General features: G+C 38.6%; 1 protein-coding gene across 9 annotated transcripts in view; it reads left to right on the top strand.

Moving 5' to 3' along the window:
• Positions 1-22228, top strand: part of Anks1b (ankyrin repeat and sterile alpha motif domain containing 1B) — a 760073-nt gene that overhangs the window by 75766 nt on the left and 662079 nt on the right. For all 9 annotated transcript variants that reach the window (XM_013350332.2, XM_013350331.2, XM_026784589.1 and 6 more), the window contains exon 7: positions 11366-11509. In XM_013350332.2, the coding sequence (XP_013205786.2) occupies positions 11366-11509 (144 nt within the window). The remainder of the gene's footprint in view (positions 1-11365; positions 11510-22228) is intronic.

Raw genomic sequence — 22228 nt, 5'->3', positions numbered from 1 at the left:
ATATTAACTTTAAAAGATTGATTTATAATTTCAATCTACTTCATAAACAGAATCTGAATATATATACTATATATATTTAACTTGAGAGATTGATTTATAATTACAAATCTACTGTTCTTTCAATCATGGTACACAGTCTTGTCCTTTAAACTCATGTATTATGTTATTTCATGGCATTCCCAAGCTAAAAACATCATAAATGCTTGGTAGCTGATTATGTAAACAAAATTTGTACTATTTTATATTACAAAGCACTTATGAGGTGGCCTGGAGAGGTAGCTAGTGATTATCCAGCCTGCATAAGGTCCTTGGGTTCAATCCCCAGATCCACAAAATGATGATGATGATGATGATAATGATGACGATGATGATAGTTAATAAATAGGAATTTCCTACTGATATGTAAATACATAGAGGTGAATCTATCTCAAAAATAAGTTGAAGGAAAGAAGTTCACCTAGAATGTGTACCTTATTATTCTATTTTTTGTGAGGTTTGAAAAAAGACGAACCCTGCCGGGCGATGGTGGCGCACGCCTTTAATCCCAGCACTCGGGAGGCAGAGGCAGGCGGATCTCTGTGAGTTCGAGACCAGCCTGGTCTACAGAACAAAGACGAACCCACTTGTGCTTTAGGTAGAGGAATACTAGTAGGGATGATGGAGGCTTTCCACAGCTGGACTGGGGAGACTGTGCATGAGCACAGTTTAAAACAGAGAGCATGCTTATGCATGCAAATAATGCCTTAAGAAACCTGATTTTAGGAACATCATAAATCTTTAGCAAAATAATGTGCACTCAAATGAAATGGCCTGTCATGAAGGATAATTTTGCTTTCAAAAATTACATACTTATCCTTCTATGTAGTCTTACTAAAAACTAAAGTTTCACTGACGTTTCTAAAATAGCCTTAGCAATTTTGAAATTAGCTTTTGCATATTGTATGTAAATCTGATTTTTTTTCCCTGTTTGAAGTAAATTATCAAGCCAAAGTCAGACTGAATAAAGTTTTAAGAGATAATAACAACATATAAATCCATTGTATTCAAATTAAATAGCAAAGTAAGTATATTTTTGAAGTTTCCCAAGTGGCTTGGCAAAAGATCTCAGCTATGTAAACAGCAAGTGGTGTAAATATGTTGGAATTGAGCATTTTCTATAAAAGAGACTAGCTCTTCCTAATTTGTTCTTTCATAGCTACTGCACATGAAGTAATTTCCAATAAGTATGAAATACAGTTGGTCCTAAGTTTGAGTAATCACAAAACACAGCAATATCATTTGGCTCATGATTGCTAGGATGTAGACCCAGTGAACCTTATAGGCTTGATTTTCCTCCTCTGTTTTTGTTTCTTGCAGATTTAATTGTGGTTAAGGATTTATGGCTAACTTCAAATGAATCAGGGAGCAATTATATTTTTCCGAGGATGTAATTATAGCATTGTGACTGTCCCTAGCCTGGGCACGCACAGTCACGGTCATGGGAAAGGCTAGTGTAGGTGGCCATTCAGAGTAATTTTCAGGGAACTGTAAGCAGATGCTTCGTGTTTTGATGATGAAAACTTTGCATTTGATGTTGTAACATTCTTAACCCATGGCTTGCTATCTGTTTCTCAGGGCTGTATTGGAGATAAACGTGCCTGCTGCCTTTTTAGGGCGGTGGTTGCTCTCCGTCAGTATAGCTTTCACCAACTCTCTTATTGCCCACTTTGAAACAGCATAAAATAAAATATTGTGACATGTCATGCTATTATATAACTGCTGCCCTCTTTCAAATTGATAAACAATAACAAGTCTATGTAAGACCTCCTTCTTTTATAAGATGATGCCTGTTTGGAGGGAAGACACACATGAAGGTAAGATTGTGTTGCATACTGAGTGCACAGGGGTTTGAAGAGCTAGTGAAATAATGGAAACTCAGCAGAAAGAAAGAAACTTCTGTTGTTGTTGGAAAGCGTCTGAATTCCAATCAGTTTTCCAGTTTTTCTTAAATAATTTTTTTTTAAAGTAAAGCAGCATTTGCTCATATGTGACCAGTTGGGAAGAAGAGTTTCACTTCCAAATTTTATTTTATTTTTCCTTTCTGTTCCAAGCCTCATTGAAAACCAAGCCAAGATCAATGAATTTCTCTAAAATGTCCTCAGAACTTTTGATACTTTTCTCTTTACAAAAGAGAAATATTGATGGAGAGGGAGAAGGGCCAAGTTGTCACCCAGTGAAGCTCATTCTCCTCTGAGATTTTTGTTGAAGTCTGAATGGTACAGAGGTGGACATGAAAGTGTCCTTTAATGAAATCCACTAGGTTCCAACCTCTAGTTTGGACTTCCAATGATTGCAAAGCTACATTTACAATGTGGTCAAAATGTAGCAGGTCCTAAAGCCACGCTGTGTATAACTAAACTAGCCTCATTTATACGGCCAACTTGAAAACTGAGTAATATCTTAGATATTAATTTACGCGCTTTTAAAATAGGGAAAGTTCTTACCCTATTCTGTTGGACTATTCTGTATCTGAAATCATGATATAAATTATTAAGCATATATATACATATATATCTATATAATTAGGTAATTATATTTTATATGGCACACAATTTATATGAAACACATTTGACAGACAGACAGAGACAGACACATACCCTAGGGAAATTCCAGGTCTTCAGAGCTATAGTGATACCATGATTCCATTTTTCTCTGATTGAATTCAAATCTGTTTTCCCGTAATGTTTTTGTGATGTGGCTCCTTTTCCCTTTGCTTCACGATGCAGGATTGTCTCAATATTTTTCCCATATAATTATCATGTGATAACCAGTAAAGAGAATATGCTTAGACTATACAAATAAGAATCCATTCTCTGCAGCATTTTCATCCTTTCTCCCCTGAAATGCAAAAATACAGCTGTTCAGTGAAAAGCTAAAAGGCATTTGAAACAAAGACACCTTCTGCCTCGATGTGTGTTCATAGGGTTTCTTTGACGTATATATTGAAGCGTTTATTTAGTTTGATAAAAGACTTTCCAAGGTACCTTTTACACACCGCAGACAGTCCTAGCCACTCGCTAGGAGGACAGTCATGCCTGGCATTGTAAACATAGTCATTTCCTTGAGGCCGCTAAGGACGTGGAACCCGGAGGAGAAGCATCCACGTTTCTACACCGGTATAATCAACTGCATTCTGAATTCCTCTCCTTCTGTCCACAGATCAGTGGAGCTGTCATCCCTCATCAAAGAAACTTGGTTTCGTAGCAGATGGAGGCTGCTTCTCAAAGCTGCCACTGGTCAAAGTGCAGGGATCAATTTCGCGTGGGATGCGCGACCCCAATTAGTCCATTGACGACCCTGGCCGAGGCTAGAGAGGATCTCAGGAGAGGAGCGTGGAAGACTGAAAAACCAAAGGACGAGGGCATTTGCTGTTATAGAGTCTGTTCTTAAAAAGAAGGGGGACACAAAGTGAGGGGTAGAGAGGAGGGTGTGAATCTGAGAGGAACTGGGGAGTAAATAGGATCAAAATGTTATATCAAATTCTCAAAGAATTATTAAAAACGTTTTTTTTTTTCACAATACACTTTTACATAGCAGATTTCTATCCTGACTTTAGAGGGCAGTGCTCAACCACTATTGTTTCCTTATTTCCAGTATAGCCACTTGTAATGGTTAATATAAAATAAAACTGAACTATCAGTCATGATATTTGTGATACAATTATGTACAACCCTTAATAAAATTTCTAGGTAGTAAAATTAAAATAATAGTTCATTCATCCAGTACTTCACTTAATAAATATTTATTAAGTTTATTATGTACAACACATTGTACATGATGCAGAAATGAGGAAGGCTGTGCTGTATTTTAAATAAATTAAAATTAAACAGGGGAGTTAGCCGCCCTTGTGCATGTGTGTAAAGGCTGGAGCATACTGTGTGCACTTAAGACTCTTCCATGTTAATGATGATGAAGCTATCAGTGGTGACTATTTTACATGCTAGTCAGGGAAGTAATTCTATCCTGATAAAGCCCTACGAAAGGAATTCTTATTGTATCTACATTGGCAAGCAAGGTTACTGAGGTTTAATAATAGGATCAAGTATTTACTCAAAGCCATTTAGCTTGGGAGGCACAGAGCTAGGACTTAACGTGTTCTTGTTTGACTTCAAAGAAGCCAGTGCATTCTGGCTCTGTGCCGTTTCTTATTTCAAGGTGTCTGTGAAACCCCGTAATACACATGTTTGCATAAGGAAGAACAGACATGCAGAACAGAGTGGTGTAATTTCTGTTTGTGAGAAATCTGGAACATTTTACATCAAGGGCAAAATCTGAACTACATTGGAATCAGTGGGGTTATAAGAAAATACTAGCTAAAATAAGAGTTAATGTTTATTGAAATGTTATTATGTTTCAAGTGCTCTGTTATCTATTGCCTCATTTGATTATGAGGAAAAAGAACTGTTGGGTGTTATTTTTTTGTTTTATGAATAAGTAAAGCAAGGCTGAGAGTAGTCAGAGCTCCTGAAAATGGTACAGTTTGAACTTGAATCTAGAACTGTCTAATGACAGAAGCTGTAATTTTAACCCCTGCTATATACTGAATAGAGAAGTAAGGTGGAAGGCTGGATAAAAGCGTGGAGTATGATCAGGCCAAGCTAAACAATTCTACCTGACTGTAGCCTGGGCTAGAATGGAATAAATGCTGACGCCAAAGGAGGGGATTGGTGCTTGATTTGTAACCCCACCTACTTACGACATGAGTTTGAGGCCAGCCTGGGCACTTAATGAAACCCTGAAGTTGGCTGTGCAGAGAGATGGGAAGGATCTTGGAGGAATTCAGGGAAGGGGAAAATATTAAAATATACTCTATAAAAATGTAAATAAAAGAGAAGCAAAAGAATCCAAGTCATCTAGAAATGCTAAGTTGCTAACAAGCACCAAATAATAGACAGGATAAGCAATACATTTTTTTTTTAAATTTTAAAAAAGGGGTCTGGAAGTGGTAGTTTCGTGGAGGAATACTTGCTCAGCAAATAAGAACTCTAAACTCAATTCCAGTCCTGAGGAAAAAAAAGCTAAAGAATAATCTGATTACAGAACCTTTAAGATCAATTGAATAATTTGCCTATTATTCATAGGGAAATAATTGAAGACATATGAACGGGGATGAGGAAGATATATGGGGAAGAAGTTGACTGTATAATTGATTATAATATATTATATTGCAGCACCCAAAAATAATCAATGTGGTGAAATGTTGATCTATGAATAGTGACAGATTTTTAGCTGATTATGCAACATTTTATAGTGGCATGAGGGATCCCTGTTGATGGCCAAACCAATAAAGTAATCATGAACTGGTGAGGCAGATGACTTTGAACTTCTTAACTCATCTTGTGTATGTGTGTGTGTGTGTGTGTGTGTGTGTGTGTGTGCAAGAAGTTCCTATTAGATTAAAGTTATTTTTATTTTATTTAAAAGATTTTTCCATACAGTATATTATGATTAAGTTTTGCCTCCCTCTACTCCTTCCAGCTCCCCAACACCTGCCTCCCACCTTGGTTCATACTCCTTCTGTCTCTTGATAGAAAACCAACAGGCATCTAAAGATTAATAATAAGATCATTTATAAACAAACCGTGGGATATGACAAAAACAAGAAAAAGAACCAAAGAGAAAGCATAAGACATGCATCGAGATAGAGACACACATGTCCCCACACTAGGAAATCCCACTAAAAACCCCAAGCAGGAAGCCATACTAAATATGCAAAAGACCTATAAGATAGGGGGAAATGCCCTGACTTAACATTAAGAGACAAATAATCCCAAAGATGCAGTCAAGTTCATTTTGTCGTGTCTATTTTCAGGCGTGGGGGTCTGTCTTTAAGACTGGTTTGTTTCTCTCATGATTCTCCCTTGAGAAAACTTATTTATTTGCAAGTGGCTATCAACTTTAGGGATGGGAACATGTGTCTACTTCTCCTCTCAGCCCTAGAACCCCTTCTAGTGCAGACCTATGCAGACCCTATGCCTGCTGTCACAGTCTCTGTGAGTTCATATGCCTGCCGTCCCTGTTGTGTCTAGAAGTCCTTGGGTCTTTGATGTCCTCCATCCCATTTTTCCTTTATACTCTTTCCACCTCCTCTTCCACTGAGTGCTCTGAGCTTTTAAGGTGAGGGATTTGATGGAGACATATCCCCTTTAGGGTTGAGTATTCCAAGTTCTCTGCTTCTCTGCAGATGGTCGGGCTATGGATCTCTGTATTTGTTCACATCCACTGCAGGAAGAACAGTGATGATGGCTGAACAAGGCTTGGATATATAATTATAGCAAAAGTTTATTGCCATGTCTCTTTAGCAAACAGTAGTATCTATTTTCCCCCTAGATCCCTGGCCCATTTAGTTTCAGGTTGTTGCCCACCCAAGCAGAATTGGACATGGGCTCTGTCTTGTAGAGTGGGTCTTAACTCAAATCAGATATTGGTTGGTTGCTCCCACAAGCTTTGTGCCACTATTGCACCAGCAGATCTTGCAGGCAGGTCATTCTTAGGCACTGAAGGGTTTGTAGCTGGGTTTGTGTTCATGTTTCTCCTCTGGTAGTTTGCAGAGTATCTTCAGGTACCATGAACACTAGTCCTTAGTGGTGAGGGTTTTTGATAGGCACAGGTTCAACTTCTTCATGTTCAGTGAGCTGTGTAGGTGTTGTCTTCAGTAAGAGGACTTCATCAGTTTGGCAAGAGCCTTGGCAATAACCTGATTTGTTTGGGAGTTTCCATAGTAACCCTTTGGCCAACAACTCAATTAGATGTAACCCATTCCCGGCACTGGAAGCTTCATTTGGTGACCAGAGATGTCAAGCTGGTGCTCTGTCTCCTCCATTATTTGGAGATTTAATTCAGAGTACCTTCATATATGTATCTATTATAGGAAGCTTCTACTATATTAGATTTCCATATGACCCCTCAAATGGCCTTCAGTTTTGCTGTTCCTCTTTGTATCCCCTTCCTCACCCCATCTTACTTCCGGTCGCTGTTTTTTTCTCTAACCACAGTCTCCCTTTCCTCCCATCCATTCACATCTATATATTCTGTTCCCCTTCCTAGGGAAATGCACCCTTCTCCCTCTAGTTCATTACTCTCTATCTAACCTCTGTGGTTATACAGATTAGAGCATGCTTATCAATGGTTTAACAGGTAGCATCCGTGTATAAATACATACAATGATTGTTTTTCTGGGTCTGACTTATTTCATTCAGGATGATGTTTTTTTTTTTTTCTAGTTCCACGCATTAGATGAATGTTTTCGACTTCGCACGGTAGAGGGTTTGGTCTTCAGAGTGAGAAAGTTCGTGTGTATATTTTGTTTAAAGTACAGCCTAGTTCTTTAATTACTTACTTTTACAGGATTATGTATAAGGAGGCGAGAGAAAGTCTTCCAGCTGGCAGTTGGGATTAAACTTTTTATTTATTTATGTATCTATCGATCGGTCTATCATCTGTCTGTCTATCTGTCTTTCTGTCTGTCTATCTATCTGTTGCCACTTGCCAGTTTTGTGACCTTGGGTTTTACTCAAGTTCTCTTTGCCTTGGTTTTCTTGTTTATAAAGCAAGAAAAATAAATAGTGTTTGCCTCAACAATTGCTTTGTGAATAGAATAATTAACAGAAAATGGTCCTATGATGATACAAGCCACATAACAAGTTTTCATAATAATGTGAGGCATGTTCTATTTCCTTTTTTTTTGAGACAGGGTTTCTCTGTAGCTTTGGAGCCTGTCCTGGAACTAGCTCTTGTAGACCAGGCTGGCCTCGAACTCACAGAGATCTGCCTGCCTCTGCCTCCTGAGTGCTGGGATTAAAGGTGTGCGCCACTAGTTATTGGCAATCGATAAAGGGGGAAACTAAAATGTGGATGCAGAAAAATCAGTTCCATTTATAGCAGGAAGAGAAGAATAACTTTACAACCCAATGTCTTTGCTCAACCCTAACAACCATGGTCCGTCAGTATCACCCTGGATACTGCATTCTGAAGACCTTCACAAAGTTTAATTTTTTAATTTAAAAATTCCTTAAAAGATATTCTTATAAATTCTCTGAGAATCTTCTGCTCATATTCACTGCCCCCCCCCGGTCCTCCCATATCCACTCCCTTCTCTACACACCCAACCTCTTGATAAACAAAACAAAAACAAAAAACCTACGACTTCCATTTCTGCTACTCTTATACTCTTGGACGTGGGCATCCACAGGAGTGTGATCCCTCTACCAGGTACCACACACTTAAAGAAAACAACTTTCCCAGCAGCTGTTAATTGCTGGGAGCTCTTCAGCTAGGTGCGGGACTTGGTGCCTCCCTCTTTGCTGCATGCTGCGATTGTGTCTGACTTGGGTTTCTGCAGGGCATGTGTTGCCGCAGTCACATGGCAGCTGCCCTGTTGTGTCTGGAAAATTATTTCCTTGTTAATCGTTCACTGCCTGCAGTCCCGAACCTTGGCATGATGGCCTGTGTTATAGAAGTACAGTGTAGAGATGAGCGCTGTGCAGTGCTAATTCTCTTCATCGTGATGACTTGTGGGTGGGTCTCTGTGTTAGTTACCATCTACTGCAAAAGGAGGCTTTGACGATGAGGCCCGAGAGACGCACTGATCTACAGGTAAAATAAGACACTAGGAGTTAGTTAAATACTATATCCACTTAAAAGAATGGTTTCTAGTTCTGATAATGGTGCCAAGTATAGTTCCATCTTGTGAATGAGGTCTTAAACACCATCAGAAAGTGCTTGGTTACTTCCATTACTGTCATGCCAATATTGTACCAATGGGCGTCACTTATCAAGCAGGTTATTATTTTAATTCACAGGGCTCATAGTTGGGTAAAACTGATGATTAATTTTCTTCTCTGGTAGTATGCATAGTACCATATAGCACTATGAAAGCTAATCACTAGGACTGAAGCCTTGATTGTCTCTTCTCTATCCTGCCTTCCCCCCCCCCCACACCCCATTTAATCCTTTCTGTCCTGTTATTCATCTTTCCTGCTTTATGCCACTCTTTCTATCTCCCCCTCCCTTAAAAGTTCCTCCAAGATCCCTTACTGACCTCTGTGTGTATTTCAAATGAAACCCAAACATCTAAAGATTCAATGCCATCGTCTATAAATGAGAGAAAATATGTAACATTCATTTTTCCGGCTCTGGATTTTATTTCCCCCAGACTAAATATTTCCAGCTCCATCCATTTACTTGAAAATTTAATAATTTCATTTTAACATCTAAATGATATTCTGTTATGTAAACATATAACAGTTACATTGTTCACTCATCATCAATGGGCATCTAGGATGTTTCCCTTTCCTGACTATTGTAAATAAAGCAGCAATGAGTGTGGCTAAGCAAATATTTCTCTAGTAGGATATAGAGTCCTTTGGGTATATGCCCAAGAGCGGAACAATCAGCCAGAACTTACGGTAGACCTGATCTAGCTTTGTGAGGAACCTCCCCCACTGACTTACATAGTGGCTGCCTCAGTTGACACCCCATTAACAGTGAATAACTCTTCCCCTTTCCCCATGTTCATGTATTTTTAAAATCAAGTCCATAGAACATTTAGCGGGGTCTTTGGTAATAGACTTTTTAGTTAACTCCTGAAAAGTTTCATCTGTCATTTCCTTGATCTTCTTATCTATATTCTCTTTCTAATGATTATAAAACTCACATTGTTAAGTTTTGGGCCTTTCAAAAAATCCCCCAGTTTTCCTAATTTCTAGTTTCTTTTTGTGTTCTACCTGTTTTGAAATTTCATCAGGTTTTCCAGTTCTTCTCTCTGCAGTGTGAGTTTGTACTTATGTGTATGTATCTACATATGGGTTTATTTGCGAATACATGTATTCGATGGTATTCTTCTGTTCTTGTTTCATGGATATCTTTATCCCCCCGAGGAAAATGTAATTAAAAATCAGTTTCCTCAAATAGATGACAACCCTTGTTTCTACGTAGCTGAAACATTAAGAAATGTTTTATGATTGGACAGTTCACAGTATTGATAACAATATCAACTTTACCATTTCCTTATTGTTTGTCACAGATAGTCTTTCTCAGGAAGGTTGCTAGTCCTTTTCTGTTACTAGTTGCCCAGTAACATGGGCTAGATAACGTTTAAAGAAGGGAGATATATATTGGCTCATTTTTGGTGGCGTAAGGTTGAGATGCCATATCTGGTGATGGTCTTCTCGCTGGCAAATCCGCCAGTGCTCAGTCAGAGGGCTCTACCCTAACCACCCTGTCTATTCGCCTTTCCAAGGCCCCACCTCCAGACTCCATGTGTGGATAAAATTTCAACCCTCTTCATACTGCACAGTGGGCATTGAACTACAACATGAGTTTGGGGAGGTGATAAACCATATTCAGACCATGGTAAATTAGTGTCTACAGCCAAGCATACTCTTGTCCTCTCCCTAGGAAATATAAACCTAGCTATCATGGATTATGAGGCACGTCTGATAAGCTGTGGGTCTTCCTTTACTACAAAGAGATAGCTGTTAACCCAGCTCCCTTCTTGAGAAGTTGGGCTTGGGGTATAGCCCTTCTGACGCGGAGATTATATCCTGTTTCAAGCCATCCACTCACAGCTTCACGAGCTGTCAATCTCTCCAACGACTCGGCCATGCAATCACCTTTCTTTCAAGTTCTCCTTCCTAGCTAATCCCTCCCTGTCTCCAATTGAGTTGCCCGTCATTGTCCACACGTGTTCTTCGCGCTGCTCATCTGCTTCCGTCGATCTCGTTGCCTTTGTCTCATCGTTTTAAGAATTTGTATAAACCCGTTGCAGTCCCTTTAGTAGGATTTGGGAGATGGAGAGGGTAAGTGTGTATGGGCAGCATGTAATCTACTGGTGAAATTTTTAAAGTATTATTTATTCCTGTCTCACATGCATCATAAATACTTTGTGGGGCTTGCTTTGGGTGGCCTCCTTAAAGGATTTCTTACAATAATTCCTATTTCATTCAACCATTTCGTATTAGCCTCCTTTCTACACTTCCCTTTATTCTATGACCAAGCTTAGATTCTTGACGCACCATAAGGTTTTTCTCATTCGTTGCTGTTCACACATTTTCTTGGGTCATTACCATGTCCTGTTACCCATTGCAAACTTCATTCATTTGCGTCTTTCTCACCCACCTTCTTCGCTCTTGAACTTTAATTGAACTCTGTGTATTTTTGGCCTAGCAAGGCCAAAATGCAAGATGGCAAGGTCTGTTAACTAAGCCTAGAAGGCAGCCGGCTTGCTAAGGTAGGCAAGCGTGTCAGTTGTGATTTCATTGATGTTATGACGTATAAGTAACATTGATATAATATATTGGTATAATATATATAAATTTGGTTTCAGAGAACTTCATCTACAATAAATTTGTCACCAGGAGAAGTGGAAGAAGAGGAGGAGGATCCAAACACTTGTGGGCCCACAGGACTTTGGGAAGCACTAACTCCTTGTAACGGATGTAGGAACCTTGGCTTTCCCATGCTTGCACAGGTAAAGGTTTCCTTCTCTTAAGGTAAATGTAAGATGGTAGAATATTTTTTTTGTGATTCCATCTTTTCCTTTCAGAAATGTATTTAGTTAGTTTCCTGTGTGTTTCAGTGCAGCATATAGGGAATTTTCACAATTTTTATGATTTTTAATTTTGTTTGTGATGTTCAGTTTTTTCTATACATTTTAATGTTACTGATTTATACATATTCCATTAAAAATAATATTTTCAACAATAGTATGGTACAATGTAAAGCTGTCATTAGAGGAGGCTGTTTTACGCTGTTTTAAAAACATCAGTAATGATATATAATTTCTTAGCACCATGGAAGCATTATGGAATAATATGAATATATCCTATGTCTTACTGGAAAGTTTTAAAAATGAGACAGAGCACTAAAATATTGATTATATATTTGTAAACATTTTATTATTTATTAAATCATCTTTATTCTATTATGGGCCCTAATTTTCCAAAATTAAATAATAGAGTTAGAAAATTTGAAGCTGAAATATTTCTATATGAGATGAGATAAACTTTATACAGATGAAGATAATGCTAAAAGAAGATCAACTGTGTTGAAAATAAGTAGAAAAGAAGTCTAGGAAAGACGAAATCACTTTGTCTAAAAAATGTATATCACAAATATAATTTTTATGTTTTGCACCTGTGTCCAGAAACCACTGTTTTCCTCATGGTTATGTCACAGAGTTTGGCCATAGTCTTCTAAATCCCATAAGAATTGATGTGGAAAGCTAAATATTTATTCAACTTGATATATAGTATTTAAAAATTTATCCATAGGAATTTGTAATATCTGATATTAATAAATAATGGGCTGTGAGTTCTGTGAAGAGGGAAAATCAGTTCTTGGATGTTCAGTATCTGTGAATCATAGCAGCGAGGTTCTTGTAGTCAGAATAGTGTTGAGCCAGCAGACATGTCTTGCACAGGATAAAAATCTATACCCATGTTTACGTGCATGAAGAGGAAGGAAAAAAGCACACATTTTAGTTTTATGAATATCCTAACCCGATTAACAGATTTATAATAATGGACATCTTTGCCCATTTTTATTAAAGTTCAAGTCTTTGTAAAAGTATGTTTTTAAAAATTGGGTTGTATACCTTAAAAAGTAGGACTCCTAAAATATAGTTACAGAGCCACTAAATTAACGCTCTGACCCTCAAATCATTAATACCATGATTATATCTGGTTACCCAACACTTTACTAATGATTGCTCTGAGTATTTTCTATTTTTTAAGTATTAGTACTAACTTTTTCCTGATTTACAACTTTTAAATGTTGAATTTTCCTTTGGCTATTTGTCTGCGAAGACTGGTATTGCTTCAGTAAGTTTCTTAGATGTTCTAGATACTAATATTTCAGTAGTTCCATTTGTAGTAATATGAGCGGAGGGGCTGCTTTCCCGGCACCCGGCCGCCCACACGGCTAGCTTATGCCCAGAAATAATTACACGGAAACTGTATTCTTTTAAACACTGCCTGACCCATTAGTTCCAGCCTCTTATTGGCTAGCTCTTACATATCAATCTAACCCATTTCTAAAATCCCTGTAACACCACGAGGTGTCCTACCAGGGAAGATCTTAACCTGCGTCTGTGTCTGGTAGGAGAATCATGGCGACTCCTTGACTCAGCTTCTTTCTCCCAGCATTCTGTTCTGTTTACTCCGCCTACCTAATTTTATGTCCTATTAAAGGGCCAAGACAGTCTCTTTATATAACCAATGAAATTAACACAAAACAGAAGACTCTCCCCCATCCATTCATCACGCAGTATTCCCAATCATCAGCTCCTCTGTTGTCTTAATTTGCATGCATGTGCACAAGTACATTGTGTGGCTTTTTAATATAAAATTCATTAAACTTTTTGAAGCTGTTTTTCCTTTAATTTATTGCTTTTAGAATTATTTTTAACTTCAATTACAAATACTATTCTAGATTGGATTTTGCCTGTTAATACCTAGTTTTCCTAAACTGTCCTATGAGCAATAACACATTCCTCTTACTATATTTCATCCTTATATGTTGGAATTACTTTCAGAGCTCACTTATTTCTGCTTTCCTAATGTGTAAACATCATGACTTTGTGTTGGTACTATTACCCCATGTTATTATATTAAAACTATTACCTGATTTGATTGTTTGCTTTTTAACTTTTATATTTTATAATTACTATGCCTAGTTTGAAAAGTGTTCTTATTTGGCTTTAATTGCTTCGATATTAAATATACAGATTTACTCGTGGTGCAGTATTTTTTAAATTGGATTTAATCTAGCAAACCTGAAGCGGGGCTCTCACTAATGCTCTTCTCATGTAAGTTTTTGAGAATGGGTATTGTGTGTCTGGGTATGATTATTCATAGGCTTGCCTTTACATACATATAAATAAGCCATATATATATACATACATATATATGTGTGTGTGTGTGTGTGTTTATTTCAAAAAGTACCTGAAAAAATTGTACAGTTTTACAGCTAATACACACACATATTTCAAATTGTTCTATTATCAGTGGGTGTGGATGCATATGCCACTGTACTTGTGTGGGGGTTAAAGGGCAGCTCCAAGGAGTCAATTTTCTCCCTCTGTCCTTATTTAGATTCCAGGTTAGAACTCAGACTGCCAGGCTCCCATGGCGGGTACTTCACCCACTAAGCCATCTCTTGGGTCCTGTGTGTACTTTATATAGTTTGTAACTGGCATCATCTTCAAGCCACTATACAGGATGTTCTGAGCATATGATTTAGCCATCCAGAGATCTTAGATTTTAAATATTTTAAAACTGTTTATCTTTAATTTATTCAGTATTTCTTAGCTTTTTTTTTTTTTTTAAGAGGCGAGAGGACGGGTGTTATTTCAGAACTTTAAGGAGACTTTGTGACTTACTCTAAGGTGGCAATGAGCATCCAGATTTCTGCTCAGAAGCAGAAAGAGATAACACTTCATCACCAGAGGGGTATAAACTTTGAAAAGACACAGATTCAGGAAGCCAGTATTTCTGTTTCAGAGAAGCCTGAGAAAATAGAGAATACTCTAATGGGAACTCACCAAGGCCAGCTGGACTGTGATCAGACTGGACTCTCTGAATGTGGCTGACAATAAGAGCGGAATTAGAAGCCAATGATAATGACACCAGATTTTGATTCTACTGCATGTACTGGCTTTTTGGGAGCCTAGTCTGTTTGGATGCTCACCTTCCTAGACCTGGATGTGGGGGGGCTTGGACTTCCCACAGGGCAGTTCTCTTAGGACTGGAGAGTGAGGTGGAGGGGGAGGGGAAGGGAAATGGGAGGATGGGAGGAGGTGGAGATTTTTAATAAATAAATAAAATAATGATAAAAAAGTAAAAGAAAAAAGAAAATAGAGAATGCACCTGATCTTGATAACCATTTACTCAGTTGTTAGTCAGGACTCACTCTGTAGTGAGCTCTGGGTCCCCACTTGTGAGGAGCTGATTGTATGAACGCTTTCAAACTCTTTAGAGCACCATCAAGCATCAAATGAGATGTATTGAAATGGAATAACATGCCACTTGAAACAATTTTCACTGTAAAACTATTAAGGTGTTTAATGTCTTTCCATTTTGGGTACTTTGCCCAAAGGAACCTATGATTTGATATACTTTCTCAATAATATAACCTTGGAGTTTTTAAAAATGAAAGCATCCAACCTACAAAATTCTTTATTTAGAAGATGTTTTTCATATTTACAGCATATTTTTGAGGACCATTAAAGTCAGTATATACATATCAAGCTTAATGAATAGCTATTTCCTTAACTTCTGCTATGGGTTACTTTGTGGTTGGTGCCATTAAATGGCATTTTATACATTTTACATGCCCAGATGTGTAAAGACTATATTCAATGTACAGAACAGCTTGTATTTCATATTTCTACTACATAATTTAATTGACTCTAACTCATATGTATCAAATATATTGTATGTTTAAAGCATTGAGTCGAGCTTCCAGAGCTTGAATTTCATGGAGAGAATGCAGACTCCCCCAGTGCCCATGTTACCCGTACATCTAATCCTACAATATTTTTAAGCTCAAGCAATAATTTAACTTGTAAAATGAGAACATAAGCCTAAATCTCAGTTTCGGTCCGGGTTTTGAACCAACTTATATTTCAGAATTTAGTTCTCTTGTTTCCTTTCTCGAATACTGAAAATGGAACAGACAGGCTGAATGATGGGCTCTTTTAAGTCCACACCTATGAGCGAATCATGCAGTGTTTTAGCTGTTCTTTGTGACTGGACCAGCACCTCTGCAAACAAAATTCCTCCTAAACTCATGAAGGTTCAGAACCCTAAACAACATTGGGTGATTATTACAAAACACTGAGATTTGCTGCCTCCAGGAGTTTTATATAAAACCAGTAAGATAAGTCGGACAGTGAAGTAGAAGAGAAGCCACCGAAGTCCTTTCTGGAAAACGTGCCCACATTTGAATCTGTGTCTCAACAGTGCTGACCACAGTGATTCCTACCCCCTAACACTGTGTACGGCGTGCCAGGATTTCACGGCTATGCCCCTAACACAGTGTACGGCGTGCTAGGCATTTCACAGACATCATTTCTCTTTTGAAGTGCTAGCAATGTTCACAAAGTTAATGGTCTCCAAATGATGCTCGTTTGACCTTGGGTCTTTCCAATTATCATGCCTGTCTAGAAGTAGGGGTAGGGTTCTCAGCATTCAAGGCTTTCCATGACTCTGAAATCCTCTCCCCAAAGCACTGTGGTCTCATTTTCTATTCTGTACAAAGACTTCTGCTGGGTTCTTGATTTCTTCCTCAAACATGGGTATTCAGGGTATCCCGGGCCATAGTGTCTGTATGGCTCCCCTAGCATCTTCAAGGTCGTAAACAAGATTTTCATAGTGAAACCATCTATCTGAAGAAGGACATAGTTTAAGATAAAGCAGGGTGGCCAGGAGCAGCAAGCGTCACTGGAACTGTTTTTTATGGCATTTACCTTTAACGACTTGGAGGGAACCCACCTGGTTAGTTCTAAGATGTTCACATGCTTATCTCTTTCCAGCGTGGCGTGGCCATACCTGGCGAAGTCTTCACAGACAGCAGCCAGTTTGGCTAGCAGCATGTCATTAGAGAGTGTGAAACTAGTATGAGCAATGCCTGCCATGCCTACAGTCACCATTCAGGCTTGGTTGTATGTGTGGATCACTGTTCCTCGCTGGTCTGGATGAAGCCACTCTTAAACATCATCATGTACTTGAAGATAGCAATTCCTCTCTGTACTCTTCCTGTTGCATTTTAAAAAAAATTAAAAAGAGAACAAACTATCTTTTTTCATTATAGGTACCATTTCAAGTTCCCACTTCCTCCCCTCTTCCTTTTCCCTCTATGTACCCCCCACTTCCCACCCCCATCCACTCCTCAGAGAGGGTAAGGTGCATTGCTTTGGGGAAGGTCCAAGGCCTTCCCTACAATATATAGGCTGAGTAAGGTATCCATCCAAAGAGACTAAGTTCCCAGTACAAGCAGTAGGGATAAATTCTGGTTCTACTGCAAGGGGCCCCTCAGTCTGCCCCAGCCATGCAACTGTCAGCCACATTCAGAGGGCCTAGTTTTGTTCTCTGCTGGTTTCTTCCCAGTGCAGCTGGAGTTGGTGAGCTCCCGTTAGGTCAGGTAGACTGTTTCAGTGGGTGAACCCATCATGTACCCATCTTTGCTCATATTCTCACTCCTCCCACTCTTCAACTGGACTTTGGGAGCTCAGTTCAGTGCTCCAATGCAGTTCTCTAACTCCATCTGTAGCTGGATGAAGGTTCTCTGTTGATATTTAAGATATTCATCAGTCTGACTACAGGGTAAGGTCAGTTCAGACACTCTCTCCTCTATTGCTTAGGGTCTTAGCTGGGGTCATCCTTGTGGATTCCTGGGAATTTCTATAGAGCCAGATTTCTTGCTGACCCCATAATGGCTCACTCAATTAAGAAATCTCTTTCCTTGCTCTCATCTCTGTCCTTTCTCCATCTCACCTATCCCATTCCCTCAAGTTCTCCTTGCCCGCCCCCTTCTCTCCTCATCTTCCCCTTCTCCCCTACCTTCTTCCCCCACCCCTATGTTCCCAATTTTGTCAGGCGATTTTGACTATTTCCCCTTTCCAGTTGGATCTATGTATGTTTTTCTTAGAGTTCACCTTGTTATTTAGCTTCTCTAGGATCATGAACTATAGGGTCAATGTCCTTTGTTTACAGCTAGTATCCGCTTATGAGTGAATACATACCATTTTCATCTTTTTGGATCTGGGTTACCTCACTCAGGATAGTGTTTTCTAATTCCATCCATTTGCATGCAAAATTCAATATGTCATTGTTTTTTACTGCTGAGTAGTATTCTAATTTGTAGATGTGCCACACTTTCTTTATCCATTCTTTGGTTGATGAACATCTAGGTTGTTTCCAGGTTCTGGCTATTACAAATAATGCTGCTATGAACATAGTTGAACAAATATCTTTGTGGTATGATTGAGCATCTTTTGGGTATGTTCCCAAGAGTGGTATTGCTGGATCCTGAGGTAGGTTGATTCCCAATTTTCTGAGAAACTGCCATACTGATTATCAAAGTGGTTGTACAAGTTTGCATTCTTCACAGACCTTGATGGAACAAAAATCAACTTCATATGAAAAAAAAACTCAGGATAGCCAAAAGAATCCTGTATAATAAATGAACTTCTGGAGGCATCACCATTCCTAACATCAAGCTCTTTTACAGAAAACAGCTTGGTGGTTGACATAAAAACAGAGATGTTGACCAATGGAATCAAATTGAAGACCCAGATATTGATTCACACACTTATGAACACGTGATTTTTGACAGGAAGCTAAAATTATACAGTAGAAAAAAGAATGCATCTTTACCAAATGATGCTAGCATAACTGGATATCAACATGTAGAAAAATGAAAATAGATCTATGTCTATTCCCATGTACAAAACTCCAAGTTCAAATGGGTTAAAGACCTCAATATAAATCTGACCACACTGACCCTGATAGAAGAGAAAGTGGCAAGTAGTCTTCAATGCATGGGCACGGGAGACCACTTCCTAAATATAACCCCAGTAGCACAGACACTGAGAGCAACAATAAATAAATGGGACCTCCTGAAACTGAGAGAAGCGTCTGTAAAGCAAAGAACACAGTCAGTAAGACAAAAAGACAGCCTACTGAATGGGAAAAGATCTTCACCAACTCCATATCAGACAAAGGACTGATCTCCAAAATATATAAAGAACTCAAGAAATTAGACATCAAAATTCCAAATAACCCAATTAAAAAATGGGGTATGGAACTAAATAGAGAATTCTCAACAGAAAAATCTCAAATGACCGAAAGACACTTAAGGAAATCTTCCACATCCTTAGTCATCAGGGAAATGCAAATCAAAACAACACTGAGATTCCATTTTACACCTGTCAGAATGGCTAAGATCAAAACCACCAATGATAGCTTCTGCTGGAGAGGATGTGGAGTAGGGGGAACACTCCTCCATTCCTGATGCATTTCTATGCAGAGGCATAAAACACGCACATGGCAGGGCTGCTGTGGGCTGTTGTGCAAATGTAAGTAGTCACATAGCAGAACCAATGTTGGAGCTAAAATATTGGCTGCTGATAGCTCTGCACACTGATTCCCAAATTTCAACTGGCATTCCAACTCTTTCCTCTCTGACACTTTGTATCCAGTTCCTCCTTAAACGAACTGTCCAGGTCCTGCTTCTATCCCCTTGTCAGTTGTGACCTGTGCTTGTCACACACCCTGTGACTCTGTCACCCAGTGGCCCCTCCATTGTCTTCTGGCATCCATTCATACAGTTTACTGTGGCCTGGCCCACTTCAACACCCATTTATAACCTAAGAGACTCACCCCAGTATATCTATATGTATGTCTTAATTCAAGCTGCACATGTCTTTAAAGGAGGGTCAGATGAGCTATGAGGTGTAAATATTCTATTGGAATAAAATATATACTATACATATTCTTTTATCTAACTCCTTTAGTCATGGGCATTTACCGTAGAGACAATTGGAGAATTAGGTGGACAGAATACCAGAATTTCATCAGTGTTTATAATGGACTAGTCATAGATTAGCATGATAACCAATATTTGTATCCTCAACAGGAGGTTGGATAAATAAATTTGGAACTCTCCATTATGGAGTATCTGTAGCCATAGACATGATTATGTAGCTTCCTATTTATTGAAAATTTTTTAAAAAGTAAAAACAGATTCAAACTAGCAATATAAATATAATTGGATTTACATAAAATCACCCACATCTGTGTTTGGATTTGTACTTATGTTCAGTGGGGTGTTTGTCTTGCAATGGTGTGGTTTTTATTTTCATCTTGATAACTTCTATTTTATTTAAAAAAAAGTACAGGGAAAAACAAAGCTATAATTATTAGCAATACATTTTCTTACAATCAATATACATTTTCTGTTTTGACTTGCCAACAAATTGCTAATATATTAAAGATTTTTATCTAGACACCTGTGCCCTGACTACACCGTGAAAACGGGAGTTGAATATCATATCTGTCCTCCATAATTCACCAACTGTCAGGTTTTTAAAAAATTCTGCGGAACTTTGCCCACTATTGTAGATATTATCAGTTAAATAACTGTCATGTTTCTGTTGACATGGTAGTATTCATAAGCACATACCATGCTTGCCAATAACCATGTTCATTGAAATTTTGCTTCTACAGCTGAAGACAACATGATTTCTTCCCTGTTGAAATATATGGTTATTTCTGATCATATAAGTACTTACTTTTCTTCTACTTAGTGTGGGGCTTACTCACATAGCAACAATTATACCTCTTGGGCTTTCCAAAGTCCTCATATTCAAAGTTCTTCTTGAATTCTGTTATTTACCTTATAATGAACAAGAACAACAAGACAGCTATACACTTAATAAGTTGACATCTTGAAACATCAGAGCTCCTTTTTTTTTTTAACACAGGAATAACTGGACAATAGCACTGGGTGTTGGCTAATTAATAGTCTTAAAATATTATAGAAGTACTGATTCTCTTGGAATAACTTCTATCATGTAGAAATGTGAGACCATGTATCTCAGGGTTTGCAACAGCACTGAGTTAGCTTTCTCCTCTGCAGGAAAACAGAAGCACATTGCTTGTGTAGATTTTATAAACCAAGAATTTGACCAAAGACCATATGTCTTCTCTCGCTTGACCTGATAACCGTCACGCGCAGCGCCCTGACCAATGTGTCTCTATCTTTATGAATCTGATTAAGTTTCCTGACATCCCCGAAGCTGTTAGAAAGCCACCCTGCTAGCACTGACCTCTGTGTTTGAGAAACTCAGATCACTGTATAAACATCTGCTTAAATCGGCTCCAGAGTAAGAACCAGCTCACGTGCAGGCAGAGGCAGTCTCGCACTCGGAGCAGAGTTTCATGTGGCTAGTCACTAGACAGTCTCGTAATGATGCTTTCTTCTCCTTTAGAATTTGTGTCTTTGGCTCCATCATTAACTTCTTTGAGTTTTCTATGTTTTACATCCTGAAAAATTGAGATGGCCCGTTAGATAGCATTCCAGAATAGTTCCAGGTTCGCCATGGCAGTTTGACTTTCATCCCTCCTGAAATGAAACTTTAATACGATGAGGCCTTCTGAATAACAATCAAGCATCAAGATATTACTCAAGCGATAGCTTCGGAGATTGTATAGCTCAGTAATATAGTAATAGAATCCTGTTCTGTTTCTGAACTCCTTTTACAGAAATTTTTAATAGAATCAAAAATTAACAGGCAGGAATGACAGGATGTTACTTCTATACGATGAGTAGGATATGGGGGCAGTACCTAGATGACCATGACTTGATTGTATGAGTTGAACATTTTAACATATGCCCACTGATAATAAACATGGCTGTTGTAGAATAATTTTTACCGAAGACGTCACTTTCCTCCCCTTCACAAGATGCACGCTATGTTTCTTATGTGGCAAAGGCATTTGTAGGAGGTTAAGAATCTTGAATTGAGCTTGAGTGTACTCACGGTGGTCTTCATAGATGGAATCAGGAGACCAAAGATAAGAGACGAAGCTGGGAGAAGACAGAGTGATGCAGCCATTGATGAAGTAAAGGCAACCTCTAGACACCAGGGAAGCAGGAAGTGGGTTACCTAGTAGATCGTCTTGAATGAATTAACCCTGCCAACACCTTGAAACCTGCCCTCTGAGAACTGTTGGGTTTTTGATTTTGAGAACCATTAAGAGACCATGTTAGCATTTTTGTTAATCTACTAAGTGCATGATTATAAAAAATGCCCCTTCCCAGCAGGAATGGCTTTGAGATTGAACACAAGATAAACTCCTAGAAGAAATGTGGAGCACGTTCAAGCCTAGGTTCTCTGGAGCAGAAATAGTTAAGCATCAAACATTCTGTGGGCTATGACTTGTAAAGCAATGTAGTGGAGAAAAGTCCGTATTTCCAAAACCCAAACTGCTCCAAGTAGAATGCTTGTAGAAGCATGGATATTAAAGGCTCTACAGGTTAGCATTCAGAAGAAACTGGGGAAAGTTTTAGGGGAGATGTACCTTATAGAAGATATGAACTCCCGCCGACAGGATATTGCTAGACATGCAAATGTTAAGAGTGCTATTGTAAGTTCTCGGAAGTAATGAAAGGTGCATCGTCAAAA

Source organism: Microtus ochrogaster, chromosome 24 (genome assembly GCF_000317375.1).
Source record: "Microtus ochrogaster isolate Prairie Vole_2 chromosome 24, MicOch1.0, whole genome shotgun sequence".
NCBI lineage: Eukaryota > Metazoa > Chordata > Mammalia > Rodentia > Cricetidae > Microtus > Microtus ochrogaster.
This window is presented reverse-complemented; position numbering and strand designations above follow the sequence as displayed.